Source organism: Pecten maximus, chromosome 1 (genome assembly GCF_902652985.1).
Source record: "Pecten maximus chromosome 1, xPecMax1.1, whole genome shotgun sequence".
In the NCBI taxonomy this organism is placed as follows: Eukaryota; Metazoa; Mollusca; class Bivalvia; order Pectinida; family Pectinidae; genus Pecten; species Pecten maximus.
Window position 1 is genome coordinate 21,757,521 of NC_047015.1, and position 20,581 is coordinate 21,778,101.

A 20,581-nucleotide genomic window follows, 5' to 3' on the forward strand; every position below is an offset into this window, starting at 1 on the left:
AACATACACAACACTATACACACAATAACCCACACAACACTTTTCACACAATGATATACACAACACTCTATACACACAATAACACACACATCACTCTATACACACAATAACATGCAACACTATACACTAAATAACATACACAACACACAATAACACACACAACACTCTATACACACAATACCATACACAACACTCTATACACACAATACCATGCACAACACTCTATACACACAATAACATACACAACACACTATACAGACAATAACACAACACTCTTTACACACAATACCATACACAACACTCTATACACACAATAACACACACAGCACTCTATACACACAATACCATACACAACACACTATACACACAATACCATACACAACACTCTATACACACAATACCATACACAACACTCTATACACACAATACCATACACAACACTCTATACACACAATAATACACAACACTCTATACACACAATACCATACACAACACACTATACACACAATACCATACACAACACTATACACACAATACCATACACAACACACTATACACACAATACCATACACAACACTCTATACACACAATACCATACACAACACTCTATACACACAATACCATACACAACACTCTATACACACAATACCATACACAACACTCTATACACACAATAATACACAACACTCTATACACACAATACCATACACAACACACTATACACACAATACCATACACAACACTCTATACATACAATACCATACACAACACTCTATACACACAATAATACACAACACTCTATACACACAATAACATACACAACACTCTATACACACAATAACACACACAACACTATACACACAGTAACACACAACACACTATACACACTAACATACACAACACTCTATACACAATAACATACACAACACTCTATACACACAATAACATACACAACACTATACACACAATAACACACACAACACACTATACACAATAACATACACAACACTCTATACACAATACCATACACACACACTATACACAATAACACACACAACACTCTATACACACAATAACACACACAACACTCTATACACACATTAACACACACAACACTCTATACACAATAACACACACAACACTATACACACAATAACACACACAACACTATACACACAATAACACACAACAACACTCTATACACACAATAACACACGCAACACTATACACACAATAACATACACAACACTATACACACAATAACACACACAACACTCTATACACACAATAACATACACAACACTCTATACACACAATAACATACACAACACACTATACACACAATAACATACACTACACACAATAACATACACAACACACTATACAGACAATAACACACACAACACACTATGCACACAATACCATACACCACACACTATACACACAATACCATACACAACACTCTATACACACTAACATGTATGTTGCCTGAGTTGATTATTAATATTAAGTCCATGATTTTCTGTTGTCAAGAAAATTAAAATTTATTTTCTGTGAAATTGTTTTTTCAGACAAAGAAGATCCTCAATTCAGCTCGTGTCCAACAGCACCAATTTATTTGCAAAAATCAACAGCTGTTAATTATGTTATTCCAACCGCCACTGACAACACAGGTGTGCTAAAAAGTTTCAGTGTGCTGCCTGATAAAATGGAGCCTGGAAGTATCATCAGTGAAAATACTACAATTGCATATACAGCTGAAGACTATGCTGGAAACACAGCCACCTGTGAAATCAATGTGATAGTCATAGGTAAGTCAATACAGTACAGCTATAGGTTAGTCACTACAGTATGGCTATAGGTTAGTCAATACAGTACAGCTATAGGTAAGTCACTACAGTATGGCTAAGGTAAGTCACTACAGTATGGCTATAGGTAAGTCAATACATTACGGCTATAGGTAAGTCACTACAGTATGGCTATAGGTAAGTCAATACATTACGGCTATAGGTAAGTCACTACAGTACGGCTATAGGTAAGTCAATACATTACGGCTATAGGTAAGTCACTACAGTACGGCTATAGGTAAGTCACTACAGTATGGCTATATGTAAGTCACTACAGTACGGCTATATGTAAGCCACTACAGTATGGCTATAGGTAAGTCACTACAGTACGGCTATAGGTAAGTCATTACAGTACGGCTATAGGTAAGTCACTACAGTATGGCTATAGGTAAGTCACTACAGTACAGCTATAGGTAAGTCAATACAGTATGGCTATAGGTAAGTCACTACAGTACAGCTATAGGTAAGTCACTACAGTACAGCTATAGGTAAGTCAATACAGTACGGCTATAGGTAAGTCAATACATTACGGCTATAGGTAAGTCACTACAGTACAGCTATAGGTAAGTCAATACAGTATGGCTATAGGTTAGTCACTACAGTATGGCTATAGGTAAGTCACTACAGTACAGCTATAGGTAAGTCAATACAGTACGGCTATAGGTAAGTCACTTCAGTACGGCTATAGGTAAGTCACTACAGTACGGCTAAAGGTAAGTCACTACAGTACGGCTATAGGTAAGTCACTACAGTACGGCTTTGTAAAAACAATTGGACAGCAAGTGTTTTAAAATTTCAGCTTTTGCAATGGCCTTATATGTCCGTTGTCATGGGTGGTGTGTCATGTGTTTACTTTTTTTATGAACAGGTACATTTTTGGGTCATCTGGCTCAAAGGGTCGGGATGACCTGTACAGTCATCATGCTTCGTCCATCGTTGTGTGCCGTCCATTAACTTTTTACATTTCAAACTTCTTCTAAGTATCATCAGTGAGATTCAGCTCTAACTTACCTGGAATGATCCTAAGATGGTTCTGGCCAAGTGTTATTTTTGTGCCTGTCTGAAATCCAAGATGGCCACCGTGTCAGCCATCTTGAAAAACACCTTTAAAATTCTTCACCAGTATCACTGGTGCTATTGAGCTGAAGTTTGGCAGGGATGTTAAGAAAGGGGAGCCAACAAAGTGTTGTTATTTTTCGAACTGGCCATTTAGTAAAATGACTCCACAATTATTGTTTTCCTGAACAACACCTATTCTCAAGTGTTTATAAGCAGATGATTGTTAATGTCCAGGGGCCTCTTTTCGTCAATATGAATGTGATACAGATACTAGATGAAAATCAGGAATTGACATGAAGGCTTGTCTTCTTGTGCGGTACCAGACTAAATTGCTGTTGGATTATTTTGTTTATTTGTTTTCTGAAATCAACATTCACAATATTTTACTTTAAACTTACGGTAAAAAAGAAAAGAAAGCAAGCCATAGTGTACAACAGAAGTGATTTGTTCAGAAAGAAATTAGTTTAATTCAGAAATCTATGCAGATGATTCCTAAACTTAGGGCTTTCGAAAATAGATGATACCTAAACTTAGGGCCTTCGAAGCTGCATCACTACAATTATTTTCATGTTCTAGTCAGTTAATTTCTATTCTTAAAAGAGTAGTTTAGTTTCTTTAAAAAGAAGACAGACAGTAGCATTTTTAGGTGCTGTGAATTATCAAACTTAAGCGGTCATCGCCAAATTTCGCTAAAACAAATTCATTCGAAACTCTCGGGGGGAATCAAAATGTCGCTTATTTCAATGAAAAATCCTGATGAGTTCAGGATTGGACCAGAAATAATTTTCCCCAAAAACCGCTAACAACACACTAGACAATCTTGTCTCCTTGTATTTGTTTGCGATAATTAATATGATCAACACTTTTATGTGTTTGAAGACATTTGTTGAATTTGAAAAAAAATATAGAAAAGCCGCTTAAATCGTACATAATGACCTGTTTTATCCCTGAGTATTCCAAGCTATTTTCTGTGCAAATTTTTACGCTTCATTCTGGGTTTGTGTGAACGGAGATAACTTGTATTCACTCTAGTTGATGAGAAATTGGAAAGTGACTTTGAGCTCTTAGCTTGATAAAATTGGCCCTTGGCCATTGAATACTGTTTTTAGTCTTGGCATTTCCAATTGGAAATCTATAAGTGAAATCTCCGATTGTTTTTACATTTGATACTTAGAATGAACAACGTATACAATAGTAAATAGCTATGAAAGCTGGGTACATTTTAATTAAACTTGATGCACATATTACTTATGAACAGAGTACGGATTGATTTTCAACATCCGAGGTCAAAAGTAAAGGTCACGAGGTACATGTGATTTCCTATGCTTTGTGTTGCCCTCGGTAAGATTTCTTTATAGGAAGTAGTTGTGATGTAAATTTGTTTTATTTTGTATTTTCCTATGCAGCATTTTCAAATTTTATCCCACAAACATTAGCAAACCAATTTTTTTCTTTATTATTTATATTACAAAGTTATTTGTTGGATATTGTGCATAACTTTGATCTGGAAACCGTAATAATTCAACCAGATGGTGTACTCATTCTTGGATAAGACAATATATTTGACATACAATAGATTTAGAAGATCCAGGTTGCTGTAAGAACGATAGTATCTAACTCAAGTTATTGTATTACGTGTATATGTGAACATTGGGTAAACACATTTTATGTTGGGTTTAATTTCTAGAGCAGTTGGCAGCTTTAATGTTAAATGACTTCATTCTATTCATTTATTTATTTTTTTGAGATCTGAGGCCTTATACATTTTTGACTGGAATCATGGATTGGACAATACAATCTCATTGGAACTGAATATGTGCTAAATAAAGTTTGGGACAAGTGATTATTTCATTCGGATAAATGGATATAAATGTTACTCGTCCGAGGTTACTTGTCCAAAGGGACGGACAAGTACAGAAAAATGTTGATGTGAACCCCTGGTTAAGTTTTCAATAAATACAATTGATGACCATTCAGTGGTTAGATATATGTGCTAAAATTATATTGTATGTATGTAAGAAATTGTTTCCCTGTCTTTCAGAGGGGTCTGCTCCGTTACTATCATGTCCAAATACAAGTGTTCTCTACATTAACACTTCTACTGGATATTCTATCAACCCATTGAGTGACATACCAGGCTTCACTTTACCAACTTTACCTGGAGTGATTTATACAGCAGATCCTCCTCTTGTGACAGTTAATTTCGCCTCGCTGAACACCTTGCAAAAAGTCACAGTCAAAGCCTCATACAGAAACCTACTGAGTTCTTACTGCTCTTTCTTAGTTGCTACAGAAGGTATGTATCTTAAGTTAATATATTGTGTATGTTGATGATAGAATGTAAAATTATGTTTTGGCTGGCTGGAGGAAAAAATTTAATAATTATTACACATACAGGCAGTACAATGTATTTGTGTTCCATTATAAGCTCCTCTGGCCCACACTAGGGCCTGTAGATCTACTAGAGCATATCTTGTCCAGACTATATATTACTCCTCCTCCAATTAAACTTCAATAAAACTACATAGGAATGTTAGGGAATATGTGAAAAGGTGCATGCAGGTTTGTTTGTTTGTTTTTTTTTTTTTTCTCCATCTCGGTACCAATTTCAATGAAATTTTGATGAAACCTTCCAAGGCCAATGGTCAACCAGAATCATAAGTTTCATGACCCTGGGGTCTTAAGTTTGCCCCTTTGGAGGGGATAAACTCTACTAAACCAGGGTTCACTCTAGGGCACGATTTTGCGATATTCTCGCTGTATTTTCACAGAAATCACATTTGAGTCAGTAGTGCTGTGAGAAAAAATCGCATATGCAAAAAAACATATTACATGGTCTATCGTGTATCTATCATTATTACAGATTTAAGTTCCATACTTGTTCCGGTGTATAAAATCTAGTGTGCACCAATCATAGTAACCATGGCAATCACAGCTCAAACGTTTTGATGACAAAGGAGCCATGAAGTGTCGTCTGCAAATGTAGCCATAACACACATGAAACTGAGGTAGCAATCATGGCTTCAGTTGCCGATATTATAACAAAATGAGATGATGACATTATGTTTTAAGAATTTTGAATGTAATAGTATACCATTCAACATTTATTCAGAAGAATTGTTGTGAGATTTGACTGATAATATCGGATATGTATCCATATTGTAATGACAAACTGCATTTTCAACGCTACCCCTGAGACTGATATATGATGGAAAACTTATACCTCGAGACTGGGGTGCTGTGGAATGTCAATATTTACGTGTGTGAATACTTGATGCCAAACCTTTAAACATATTCGTTATTTCAAATTGGTTTTCAAAGAAATTTTGAAACAAGAAATCATTAAGACTGCATTGCCCTGTATATTTATATTCATGATGTAGGCCTGAAATAAAATGGAAATGGCAGCTGTACTTGCACATTACATCAGTCCAAAAAAGGTGACAATCCCCTTTCCCCATGTGTTACCTTTATGACAGTACATTACATCAGTCCAAAAAAGGTGTCAATCCCCTTTCCCCATGTGTTACCTTTATGACAGTACATTACATCAGTCCAAAAAAGGTGTCAATCCCCTTTCTCCATGTGTTACCTTTATGACAGTACATTACATCAGTCCAAAAAAGGTGTCAATCCCCTTTCCCCATGTGTTACCTTTATGACAGTACATTACATCAGTCCAAAAAAGGTGTCAATCCCCTTTCTCTATGTGTTACTCTAATATGACAGTACATTACATCAGTCTAGTTGAAGATCAAAAAGTTGATGTTGATGATGTTACTTGGTAGAACATCCCATGTTCATACTCAAAATTCATAATTTTTTTATCTCCTGTTCCTAATGGATTTATAGGTGTAGCTTCTTGCTTTACATATATGGTACCTGTGTTATTATAAGCATGTTCATGTTGAGTTTTCTTAAAAAACGAGGAAATGATATTAGCATTTATCCCAAATGCCAAAGACTATTCATTTTTTTCATTTTTGGCACAAGAAGGGTGCTATTTTATATTCTTGCATATATACATGTTTTGACTTAAATGCCTGTTTGTAAACGTAGGACTACAGAGGCTACCATCAGCACATAAAACATATCGATTTGCTTGTTTGGCCATATGGAAACCTCACCTTTATTTCATTTTCAGTTTTGAAAATTACTAAACATCATTATTACATGTGTCTCTTGATAAGTCTGTTTTACACTTCGATCTCCAAAGATACATAAAGGATGACAAAACAGACTAGTGACAGGGCAGCATTTCCAGAATAAATGTAATAATTTTTGTCTCCTTCACCACAAGAAGTGCATCTTTCTGTTTCACTCAATTTGCATTGCATTAAATATAACAACTAAGGGAAGCCTATGATGTGACATGTTAGGTGTTTCCAAAACTGTTACCATGGCACCACACTCCAGGTTTCTGATTGGTCAAAATTTAATCATTGGCCAATTTGTTTACCAGGGTGTGGGGGCTACATGCTGGGTATGAAATATAATTCTATATGGTGGGTGTGACACATATAACAGTTGACAAAGTGGCTTACTGTATAGTTGGCAATATTCATGGGGCATTTAATATAGCACAGAAATAGATACCCGGTTAAAGTATATCCGTGTGAAATATAACATCTATACATCTCAGTTTATTAGAAATAACTTCATATTCATTCTTGGTATTTATCTACTGTAATTTTTTGTTTGTAAAATATTTTATTTTGGATACTTTATTTTTTTCTTTTTAGCATCTGGATGCCTTATAGATTCTCTACAACCTGTGGAAAATTCAGGCACATCATGTACAGCCAATACCTATTTGTGTTCCTTACCTTGTATTGTTGACTATGTCCATTACAATACGGGACTAAACACCAAGAATTATAATTGTACGGGTGCAAATATTTGGAGTCCTCCTCTAAGCCGTGAGCCTTGCATAAGTAAGTATCAATGCAAATTCACATCTGTCAAAATGCTAGTCAGTAACTATTTTTGAAACTATCCATCTATATGTATCAATGCTCTTTCTACATCCAAATCTACAGGAATATTATGGTGTGGCATTGTCTGCCAGCACATCCAGAATAAACTTTATTTGACCAGTGATTATCTTCCCAAGAGCTCCCCATCCCTCAGTGTACAGTGTCATTATCCCCAGAGCCCCCCATCCCTCGGTGTACAGTGTCATTATCCCCAGAGCTCCCCATCCCTCGGTGTACAGTGTCAGTATCCCCAGAGCTCCCCATCCCTCGGTGTACAGTGTCATTATCCCCAGAGCCCCCCATCCCTCAGTGTACAGTGTCATTATCCCCAGAGCCCCCCATCCCTCGGTGTACAGTGTCAGTATCCTCAGAGCTCCCCATCCCTCAGTGTACAGTGTCAGTATTCCCAGAGCTCCCCATCCCTCGGTGTACAGTGTCAGTATCCTCAGAGCTCCCCATCCCTCGGTGTACAGTGTCAGTATCCCCAGAGCTCCCCATCCCTCAGTGTACAGTGTCAGTATCCCCAGAGCCCCCCATCCCTCAGTGTACAGTGTCAGTATCCCCAGAGCTCCCCATCCCTCAGTGTACAGTGTCAGTATCCTCAGAGCCCCCCCCCCCCCATCCCCCAGTGTACAGTGTCAGTATCCTCAGATCCCCCTCTCCATCACTCGGTGTACAGTGTCAGTATCCCCAGAGCTCCCCATCCCTCGGTGTACAGTGTCAGTATCCCCAGAGCTCCCCATCCCTCAGTGTACAGTGTCAGTATCCCCAGAGCTCCCCATCCCTCAGTGTACAGTGTCAGTATCCCCAGAGCTCCCCATCCCTCAGTGTACAGTGTCAGTATCCCCAGAGCTCCCCATCCCTCGGTGTACAGTGTCATTATCCTCAGAGCCCCCTCCCCATCCCTCAGTGTACAGTGTCAGTATCCTCAGAGCTCCACATCCCTCAGTGTACAGTGTCAGTATCCTCAGATCCCCCTCTCCATCACTCGGTGTACAGTGTCAGTATCCTCAGAGCTCCCCATCCCTCGGTGTACAGTGTCAGTATCCCCAGAGCTCCCCAGAGCTCCCCATCCCTCGGTGTACAGTGTCATTATCCCCAGAGCCCCCCATTCGTCAGTGTACAGTGTCAGTATCCCCAGAGCTCCCCCCATCCCTCTGTGTACAGTGTCAGTATCCCCAGAGCTCCCCATCCCTCAGTGTACGGTGTCAGTATCCCCAGAGCTCCCCATCCCTCGGTGTACAGTGTCAGTATCCCCAGAGCTCCCCATCCCTCGGTGTACAGTGTCAGTATCCCCAGAGCTCCCCATCCCTCAGTGTACAGTGCCAGTATCCCCAGAGCTCCCCATCCCTCCGTGTACAGTGTCAGTATCCCCAGAGCTCCCCATCCCTCAGTGTACAGTGTCAGTATCCCCAGAGTCCCCATCCCTCGGTGTACAGTGTCATTATCCCCAGAGCTCCCCATCCCTCAGTGTCAGTGTCAGTATCCCCAGAGCTCCCCATCCCTCGGTGTACAGTGTCAGTATCCCCATAGCTCCCCATCCCTCGGTGTACAGTGTCAGTATCCCCAGAGCTCCCCATCCCTCGGTGTACAGTGTCATTATCCTCAGATCCCCCTCTCCATCCCTCAGTGTACAGTGTCATTATCCCCAGAGCTCCCCATCCCTCAGTGTACAGTGTCATTATCCCCAGAGCTCCCCATCCCTCGGTGTACAGTGTCAGTATCCCCAGAGCTCCCCATCCCTCAGTGTACAGTGTCAGTATCCCCAGAGCTCCCCATCCCTCAGTGTACAGTGTCAGTATCCCCAGAGCCCCCCCATCCCTCGGTGTACAGTGTCAGTATCCCCAGAGCTCCCCATCCCTCAGTGTACAGTATCAGTATCCCCAGAGCTCCCAATCCCTCGGTGTACAGTGTCAGAATCCCCAGAGCTCCCAATCCCTCAGTGTACAGTGTCAGTATCCCCAGAGCTCCCCATCCCTCAGTGTACAGTGTCAGTATCCCCAGAGCTCCCCATCCCTCAGTGTACAGTGTCAGTATCCCCAGAGCCCCCCATCCCTAAGTGTACAGTGTCAGTATCCCAAGAGCTTCCCATCACTCGGTGTACAGTGTCAGTATCCCCAGAGCTCCCCATCCCTTGGTGTACAGTGTCAGTATCCCCAGAGCTCCCAATCCCTCGGTGTACAGTGTCAGTATCCCCAGAGCTCGCCATCCCTCAGTGTACAGTGTCAGTATCCCCAGAGCTCGCCATCCCTCAGTGTACAGTGTCAGTATCCCCAGAGCTCGCCATCCCTCGGTGTACAGTGTCAGTATCCCCAGAGCTCGCCATCCCTCAGTGTACAGTGTCAGTATCCCCAGAGCTCCCCATCCCTCGGTGTACAGTGTCAGTATCCTCAGAGCTCCCCATCCCTCAGTGTACAGTGTCAGTATTCCCAGAGCTCCCCATCCCTCGGTGTACAGTGTCAGTATCCTCAGAGCTCCCCATCCCTCGGTGTACAGTGTCAGTATCCCCAGAGCTCCCCATCCCTCAGTGTACAGTGTCAGTATCCCCAGAGCCCCCCATCCCTCAGTGTACAGTGTCAGTATCCCCAGAGCTCCCCATCCCTCAGTGTACAGTGTCAGTATCCTCAGAGCCCCCCCCCCCCCCCCCCATCCCCCAGTGTACAGTGTCAGTATCCTCAGATCCCCCTCTCCATCACTCGGTGTACAGTGTCAGTATCCCCAGAGCTCCCCATCCCTCGGTGTACAGTGTCAGTATCCCCAGAGCTCCCCATCCCTCAGTGTACAGTGTCAGTATCCCCAGAGCTCCCCATCCCTCAGTGTACAGTGTCAGTATCCCCAGAGCTCCCCATCCCTCAGTGTACAGTGTCAGTATCCCCAGAGCTCCCCATCCCTCGGTGTACAGTGTCATTATCCTCAGAGCCCCCTCCCCATCCCTCAGTGTACAGTGTCAGTATCCTCAGAGCTCCACATCCCTCAGTGTACAGTGTCAGTATCCTCAGATCCCCCTCTCCATCACTCGGTGTACAGTGTCAGTATCCTCAGAGCTCCCCATCCCTCGGTGTACAGTGTCAGTATCCCCAGAGCTCCCCAGAGCTCCCCATCCCTCGGTGTACAGTGTCATTATCCCCAGAGCCCCCCATTCGTCAGTGTACAGTGTCAGTATCCCCAGAGCTCCCCCCATCCCTCTGTGTACAGTGTCAGTATCCCCAGAGCTCCCCATCCCTCAGTGTACGGTGTCAGTATCCCCAGAGCTCCCCATCCCTCGGTGTACAGTGTCAGTATCCCCAGAGCTCCCCATCCCTCGGTGTACAGTGTCAGTATCCCCAGAGCTCCCCATCCCTCAGTGTACAGTGCCAGTATCCCCAGAGCTCCCCATCCCTCCGTGTACAGTGTCAGTATCCCCAGAGCTCCCCATCCCTCAGTGTACAGTGTCAGTATCCCCAGAGTCCCCATCCCTCGGTGTACAGTGTCATTATCCCCAGAGCTCCCCATCCCTCAGTGTACAGTGTCAGTATCCCCAGAGCTCCCCATCCCTCGGTGTACAGTGTCAGTATCCCCATAGCTCCCCATCCCTCGGTGTACAGTGTCAGTATCCCCAGAGCTCCCCATCCCTCGGTGTACAGTGTCATTATCCTCAGATCCCCCTCTCCATCCCTCAGTGTACAGTGTCATTATCCCCAGAGCTCCCCATCCCTCAGTGTACAGTGTCATTATCCCCAGAGCTCCCCATCCCTCGGTGTACAGTGTCAGTATCCCCAGAGCTCCCCATCCCTCAGTGTACAGTGTCAGTATCCCCAGAGCTCCCCATCCCTCAGTGTACAGTGTCAGTATCCCCAGAGCCCCCCATCCCTCGGTGTACAGTGTCAGTATCCCCAGAGCTCCCCATCCCTCAGTGTACAGTATCAGTATCCCCAGAGCTCCCAATCCCTCGGTGTACAGTGTCAGAATCCCCAGAGCTCCCAATCCCTCAGTGTACAGTGTCAGTATCCCCAGAGCTCCCCATCCCTCAGTGTACAGTGTCAGTATCCCCAGAGCTCCCCATCCCTCAGTGTACAGTGTCAGTATCCCCAGAGCCCCCCATCCCTAAGTGTACAGTGTCAGTATCCCAAGAGCTTCCCATCACTCGGTGTACAGTGTCAGTATCCCCAGAGCTCCCCATCCCTTGGTGTACAGTGTCAGTATCCCCAGAGCTCCCAATCCCTCGGTGTACAGTGTCAGTATCCCCAGAGCTCGCCATCCCTCAGTGTACAGTGTCAGTATCCCCAGAGCTCGCCATCCCTCAGTGTACAGTGTCAGTATCCCCAGAGCTCGCCATCCCTCGGTGTACAGTGTCAGTATCCCCAGAGCTCGCCATCCCTCAGTGTACAGTGTCAGTATCCCCAGAGCTCCCCATCCCTCGGTGTACAGTGTCAGTATCCCCAGAGCTCCCCATCCCTCAGTGTACAGTGTCAGTATCCCCAGAGCTCCCCATCCCTCAGTGTACAGTGTCAGTATCCCCAGAGCTCCCCATCCCTCAGTGTACAGTGTCAGTATCCCCAGAGCTCCCCATCCCTCAGTGTACAGTGTCAGTATCCCCAGAGCTCCCCATCCCTCGGTGTACAGTGTCAGTATCCCCAGAGCTCCCAATCCCTCGGTGTACAGTGTCAGTATCCCCAGAGCTCCCCATCCCTCAGTGTACAGTGTCAGTATCCCGAGAACCCCCCATCCCTCAGTGTACAGTGTCAGTATCCCCAGAGCTCCCAATCCCTCGGTGTACAGTGTCAGTATCCCCAGAGCTCCCCATCCCTCGGTGTACAGTGTCAGTATCCCCAGAGCTCCCCATCCCTCAGTGTACAGTGTCAGTATCCCCAGAGCTCCCCATCCCTCGGTGTACAGTGTCAGTATCCCCAGAGCTCCCCATCCCTCAGTGTACAGTGTCAGTATCCCCAGAGCTCCCCATCCCTCAGTGTACAGTGTCAGTATCCCCAGAGCCCCCCATCCCTCGGTGTACAGTGTCAGTATCCCCAGAGCTCCCCATCCCTCAGTGTGCAGTATCAGTATCCCCAGAGCTCCCAATCCCTCGGTGTACAGTGTCAGAATCCCCAGAGCCCCCAATCCCTCGGTGTACAGTGTCAGTCTCCCCTGAGCTCCCCATCACTCGGTGTACAGTGTCAGTATCCCCAGAGCTCCCCATCCTTCAGTGTACAGTGTCAGTATCCCCAGAGCTCCCAATCCCTCAGTGTACAGTGTCAGTATCCCCAGAGCTCCCCATCCCTCAGTGTACAGTGTCAGTATCCCCAGAGCTCCCCATCCCTCAGTGTACACTGTCAGTATCCCCAGAGCCCCCCATCCCTCAGTGTACAGTGTCAGTATCCCAAGAGCTTCCCATCACTCGGTGTACAGTGTCAGTATCCCCAGAGCTCCCCATCCCTTGGTGTACAGTGTCAGTATCCCCAGAGCTCGCCATCCCTCAGTGTACAGTGTCAGTATCCCCAGAGCTCCCCATCCCTCGGTGTACAGTGTCAGTATCCTCAGATCCCCCCATCCCCCAGTGTACAGTGTCAGTATCCCCAGAGCTCCCCATCCCTCGGTGTACAGTGTCAGTATCCCCAGAGCTCCCCATCCCTCAGTGTACAGTGTCAGTATCCCCAGAGCTCCCCATCCCTCAGTGTACAGTGTCAGTATCCCCAGAGCCCCCCATCCCTCAGTGTACAGTGTCATTATCCCCAGAGCTCCCCATCCCTCAGTGTACAGTGTCAGTATCCCCAGAGCTCCCAATCCCTCGGTGTACAGTGTCAGTATCCCCAGAGCTCCCCATCCCTCGGTGTACAGTGTCAGTACCCCCAGAGTCCCCATCCCTCAGTGCACAGTGTCATTATCCCCAGAGCTCCCCATCCCTCGGTGTACAGTGTCAGTATCCCCAGAGCTCCCCATCCCTCAGTGTGCAGTGTCAGTATCCCCAGAGCTCCCCATCACTCAGTGTACAGTGTCATTATCCTCAGAGCCCCCCCATCCCTCAGTGTACAGTGTCAGTATCCTCAGAGCCCCCTCCCCATCACTCAGTGTACAGTGTCAGTATCCTCAGATCCCCCTCCCCATCACTCAGTGTACAGTGTCAGTATCCCCAGAGCTCCCCATCACTCAGTGTACAGTGTCAGTATCCTCAGATCCCCCTCCCCATCACTCAGTGTACAGTGTCAGTATCCTCAGATCCCCCTCCCCATCACTCAGTGTACAGTGTCAGTATCCTCAGAGCTTTCCATCCCTCAGTATATTGTGTCAGTGCCTTCAGTCTATGTCCATCCCTCAGTGTCCCATCCCTATCCCTCAATGTTATACGTCTCTGGACTGTAGATCTTTATCTTACTGATGGTATGACATATATAGCAGTATGTGTGGTGTTCTCTGTACAGTGACTAATATTGTGGCACTTTGTTTTTCAGAACCGATGACCTCGCAGTACACCATAACCATCAACGCTACATTTGAATTACAGCAGGCTGCTTCAGGCTGCATGGGGGCTTTCGAATTTTCAGTCCATCCCTCACTTATTCAAGCTCTTCTGGCCCTCACCTGTCAGCAGACTACTTTGTCTATCTCCTCAACTATTGACTCTACAGTTACGGATACAAACTCAGTAAGTTGTTTGAAAGCCTTTGAGATTCAATCTATGTTTTGTATGTGATATCAACCATATGCTGTATTTAGTCAGGTAACAATGCAACCATATGCTGTATTTAGTCAAACAAGGCCTGTGATTTAGAAATATTCACCACCAAAACCCATTATTATCCCCCACCCAGTGAAGTTGGCGGGGGATATACAAATGGGTTCTGTCTGTCCGTCCATCAATCCGGCATCAACTTTTTCATTTAAACACATTCTTCTCAATAACTAAGAGGCCCAGGGACTTGATATTGGGCCTGTAGCATCCTGGGCTGAAGGGCTGCAAAGTTTGTTAAAGTGAATTATCTTGACCTTCATTCAAGGTCACATGGGTCAAATAGGCTATAATCTGTAACCGACTTCTTCTTAATAACCAAGAGGCCCAGGGACTTGATATTGGGCCTGTAGCATGCTGGGGTGAAGGGCTACAAAGTTTGTTCAAATGAATGAGTAGCCTCTGATACCAAATATGTTTATATGATATGAGCATGTATTTGTTGAAAACCTTAGCATGTAATAAACAGGTAAACTGTTTCCAAGGTGTTAGTTGTATATAAAATAGGGATATAAAACATCATATATCCTTTTTGTGAGGAAAATATAACTTCCTATATCACAGGGGTGTGTGCCCCAATAATGACCCTCATTCTGTTGCGCAGAGTTATCTCCTTTTCCTGTTGTTTACAAATGGCAGACGAACAGAATCGCTAAAGTTTTCGTGAAGTCAAAGTAGCAGAAATAAATAAATAAAAAAAATACTCAGAGCTCTGAAATATCAATAAAAGTACCATCACCTGTTTGTAAGAGTTTTCAAAACTAAAGGAAACTAGTGATAATAAATACCTGGACTCCAATCAAATGAGCGACTAGGTTTCCGACGAACAACTGAATAATTTGGTGTGTTTCATTTTTGAGTATCATTATTATTTGGTATAATAAAAATTCTTCACCCTGGTTACAGGATAATAAGACTTATTTATCCTCAGGTGTCATATTTCCCTCTGCCAAGCTTGAAGGAAATATGACACCCAGAGTATATATATATATATATATATTACCCTGCAACCAGGGACATTAAAGGGACATCACGGTAAAAACGTTGTAATTTTCAATGAATGTACGTGTTTTGTTCCTTTCAAGTTGTGTTTCTGTGCTGTCCCAATGTTCACAGTCGATCCTCATGTCCAGCTTGACCACTTGATTTAGTTGGGAATCCCCCTCTAAATTTAGCGCGGAAATTATTTTTAAATCATCACGTACGTAACTGTTTTGAAATCGAGGCAACACAAACACACGATACATGTAGTTTACAAGGCGAATTGGATTAGTTGGACAACGATATTATACAGTGGTTTAAATGTTAAATGACACGTTCTGTATATATTCCGGCACATATATTTATGTGTAAATAAGTGTAAACACCGTACATATAGTATAGTGATAGTAGCGATGTACTGGTACAGACTGTATAAATATTACCGAGTTTGTGTAAATATTACCGAGATTGTCATGACCTACTATCCAGCAATCAAGCAGAATACGAGCAGCGTCCGTATTACTGCTGTTTTCATGTTTGAACTGTATTGTACTGCTTCCCCAGTTTAATTCTAGGATTGTGTTTGACCCATTTTCCAATTATTCTCTTCATTGCGGAAGCTGTTATCGTTTTCAACCGCAGTCGATTCACATTGGAAGCCATTTTTGTTTTCAGGTGTTTTAGTGTGTTGTGCGCATGCGTGTTATCGTATATGTCACAAAATTTGCATATTCAGACTATTGATCAACGAATTGTGATAACCTTTTTATAATTAATAATTGATGTTTTTTATATACATATATCATCAAATTCGAAGGGTTATTGTTCATAAGGATATTTTTTTTTAAAGATATACCCAATAATATGAAAAAATACAAAATAAAAATTGGTTTACCGTGATGTCCCTTTAATGTATATGATTACCTGTTCAGAAAGTGGGGCAGATCATACATTTAATAATTATGCATATTTCTTGTTTCTCTCTTTTTTTTAGATTAGTTCAATCATGACAGTAACATTGAATCCTGATACAATTGGAGCTTTTAAAACACTTTGCTCCAATTCAATCGATGCCAATATAAAGACAGATGTCATCTCACCTCTCCTCCAAGTTTCCAGTCCCATAAGTTGTACTGCTGGAACCTCAACTGTAGTACCAATCCTCACGAAATCTGGGGTACTTAGGGCCGGAAATGCCTGTCTTCAAGCAGGATATGTGCTAAGACAAAAAGATAGCGATGAGGAATGTGGTAAGATCATCTACCTCCCCCTGTCACTGAAAAAATAACCATGATGTAGCCATGTACTGTATCATCTACCTTCCTATAGCCATGTACTGTACCATCTTCCTTCCTATAGCCATGTACTGTACCATCTACCTTCCTATAGCCATGTACTGTACCATCTACCTTCCTATAGCCATGTACTGTACCATCTTCCTTCCTATAGCCATTTACTGTACCATCTACCTTCCTATAGCCATGTACTGTACCATCTACCTTTCTATAGCCATGTACTGTACCATCTACCTTCCTATAGCCATGTACTGTACCATCTACCTTTCTATAGCCATTTACTGTACCATCTACCTTCCTATAGCCATGTACTGTACCATCTTCCTTCCTACAGCCATGTACTGTACCATCTACCTTCCTATAGCCATGTACTGTACCATCTACCTTCCTATAGCCATGTACTGTACCATCTACCTTCCTATAGCCATGTACTGTACCATCTATCTTTCTATAGCCATGTTCTGTACCATCTACCTTCCTATAGCCATGTACTGTACCATCTACCTTCCTATAGCCATGTACTGTACCATCTACCTTTCTATAGCCATGTACTGTACCATCTACCTTCCTATAGCCATGTACTGTACCATCTACCTTTCTATAGCCATGTATTGTACCATCTTCCTTCCTATAGCCATGTACTGTACCATCTTCCTTCCTCGGTCACTGACATAATAACAATCATATAGCCATGTGCTGCAACATCTACCTTTCTATAGCCATGTACTGTACCATCTACCTTCCTATAGCCATGTACTGTACCATCTACCTTCCTATAGCCATGTACTGTACCATCTACCTTCCTATAGCCATGTACTGTACCATCTACCTTCCTATAGCCATGTACTGTACCATCTATCTTTCTATAGCCATGTTCTGTACCATCTACCTTCCTATAGCCATGTACTGTACCATCTACCTTCCTATAGCCATGTACTGTACCATCTACCTTTCTATAGCCATGTACTGTACCATCTACCTTCCTATAGCCATGTACTGTACCATCTACCTTTCTATAGCCATGTATTGTACCATCTTCCTTCCTATAGCCATGTACTGTACCATCTTCCTTCCTCGGTCACTGACATAATAACAATCATATAGCCATGTGCTGCAACATCTACCTTTCTATAGCCATGTACTGTACCATCTACCTTCCTATAGCCATGTACTGTACCATCTACCTTCCTATAGCCATGTACTGTACCATCTACCTTCCTATAGCCATGTATTGTACCATCTTCCTTCCTATAGCCATGTACTGTACCATCTTCCTTCCTCGGTCACTGACATAATAACTATCATATAGCCATGTGCTGTACCATCTACCTTTCTATAGCCATGTACTGTACCATCTACCTTCCTATAGCCATGTACTGTACCATCTACCTTCCTATAGCCATGTACTGTACCATCTACCTTCATATAGCCATGTACTACACCATCTACCTTTCTATAGCCATGTACTGTACCATCTACCTTCCTATAGCCATGTACTGTACCATCTACCTTCCTATAGCCATGTACTGTACCATCTACCTTCCTATAGCCATGTACTGTACCATCTACCTTCCTATAGCCATGTACTGTACCATCTACCTTCCTATAGCCATGTACTGTACCATCTACCTTCCTATAGCCATGTACTGTACCATCTACCTTCCTATAGCCATGTACTGTACCATCTACCTTCCTATAGCCATGTACTGTACCATCTACCTTCCTATAGCCATGTACTGTATCATCTACCTTCCTATAGCCATGTACTGTACCATCTTCCTTCCTATAGCCATGTACTGTACCATCTACCTTCCTATAGCCATGTACTGTACCATCTTCCTTCCTATAGCCATTTACTGTACCATCTACCTTCCTATAGCCATGTACTGTACCATCTACCTTTCTATAGCCATGTACTGTACCATCTACCTTCCTATAGCCATGTACTGTACCATCTACCTTCCTATAGCCATGTACTGTACCATCTACCTTCCTATAGCCATGTACTGTACCATCTACCTTTCTATAGCCATTTACTGTACCATCTACCTTCCTATAGCCATTTACTGTACCATCTTCCTTCCTATAGCAATGTACTGTACCATCTACCTTCCTATAGCCATGTACTGTACCATCTACCTTTCTATAGCCATTTACTGTACCATCTACCTTTCTAAAGCCATGTACTGTACCATCTACCTTCCTATAGCCATGTACTGTACCATCTACCTTCCTATAGCCATGTACTGTACCATCTACCTTTCTATAGCCATGTACTGTACCATCTACCTTCCTATAGCCATGTATTGTACCATCTACCTTCCTATAGCCATGTACTGTACCATCTTCCTTCCTCGGTCACTGACATAATAACCATCATATAGCCATGTACTACACCATCTACCTTCCTATAGCCATGTACTGTACCATCTACCTTCCTATAGCCATGTACTGTACCATCTACCTTCCTAAAGCCATGTACTGTACCATCTACCTTCCTATAGCCATGTACTGTACCATCTACCTTCCTATAGCCATGTATTGTACCATCTTCCTTCCTATAGCCATGTACTGTACCATCTACCTTCCTATAGCCATGTATTGTACCATCTTCCTTCCTATAGCCATGTACTGTACCATCTTCCTTCCTCGGTCACTGACATAATAACCATCATATAGCCATGTGCTGTACCATCTACCTTTCTATAGCCATGTACTGTACCATCTACCTTTCTATAGCCATGTATTGTACCATCTACCTTCCTATAGCCATGTACTGTACCATCTACCTTCCTATAGCCATGTACTGTACCATCTACCTTTCTATAGCCATGTGCTGTACCATCTACCTTCCTATAGCCATGTACTGTACCATCTACCTTCCTTGGTCACTGACATAATAACCATCATATAGCCATGTGCTGTACCATCTACCTTCCTATAGCCATGTACTGTACAATCTACCTTTCTATAGCCATGTACTGTACCATCTACCTTCCTATAGCCATGTACTGTACCATCTTCCTTCCTATAGCCATGTACTGTACCATCTTCCTTCCTCGGTCACTGACATAATAACCATCATATAGCCATGTACTACACCATCTACCTTCCTATAGCCATGTACTGTACCATCTACCTTCCTATAGCCATGTACTGTACCATCTACCTTCCTATAGCCATGTACTGTACCATCTACCTTCCTATAGCCATGTACTGTACCATCTACCTTCCTATAGCCATGTACTGTACCATCTACCTTCCTATAGCCATGTACTGTACCATCTACCTTCCTATAGCCATGTACTGTACCATCTACCTTCCTTCCTCTGTCACTGACATAGTAACCATCATATAGCCATGTACTGTACCATGCACTGTTTATGTCATATGCTGTCATCAGGTCACTGTGTCCTTCATCTTAAGGTCAAATGTCAATTAAATTTTGAGAAAAAATACATATAATCCCATCTTGGGCATAACTTTTGAACAGTTAAAGATGTTTGAATGAGACAATTAATTTCAAATAACTAACTTTACTAGTGAAGTGATTTTTTGAATTTTTGTAGTACCAACACTTCCTGGGACATATGAAGCAGGTGATGTGTCTGTTAGCTGCCCCGATGGTATGTACCAGGACCTCTCCGGTCAGACATCCTGTAAAGAATGTGCTTCTGGCACAGTGCCTGACGCATCAAAGGAAAAATGTATAGGTAAGACACA

The 20,581-nt window shown here is 43.1% G+C and overlaps 1 protein-coding gene across 1 annotated transcript in view; it reads left to right on the forward strand.

Moving 5' to 3' along the window:
• Positions 1–20,581, forward strand: part of LOC117327642 — a 136,652-nt gene that overhangs the window by 10,836 nt on the left and 105,235 nt on the right. The window contains exons 5-10 of the mRNA XM_033884710.1: positions 1,572–1,811; positions 4,948–5,202; positions 7,649–7,840; positions 14,305–14,498; positions 16,558–16,813; positions 20,428–20,571. Of these exons, the coding sequence (XP_033740601.1) occupies positions 1,572–1,811; positions 4,948–5,202; positions 7,649–7,840; positions 14,305–14,498; positions 16,558–16,813; positions 20,428–20,571 (1,281 nt within the window). The remainder of the gene's footprint in view (positions 1–1,571; positions 1,812–4,947; positions 5,203–7,648; positions 7,841–14,304; positions 14,499–16,557; positions 16,814–20,427; positions 20,572–20,581) is intronic.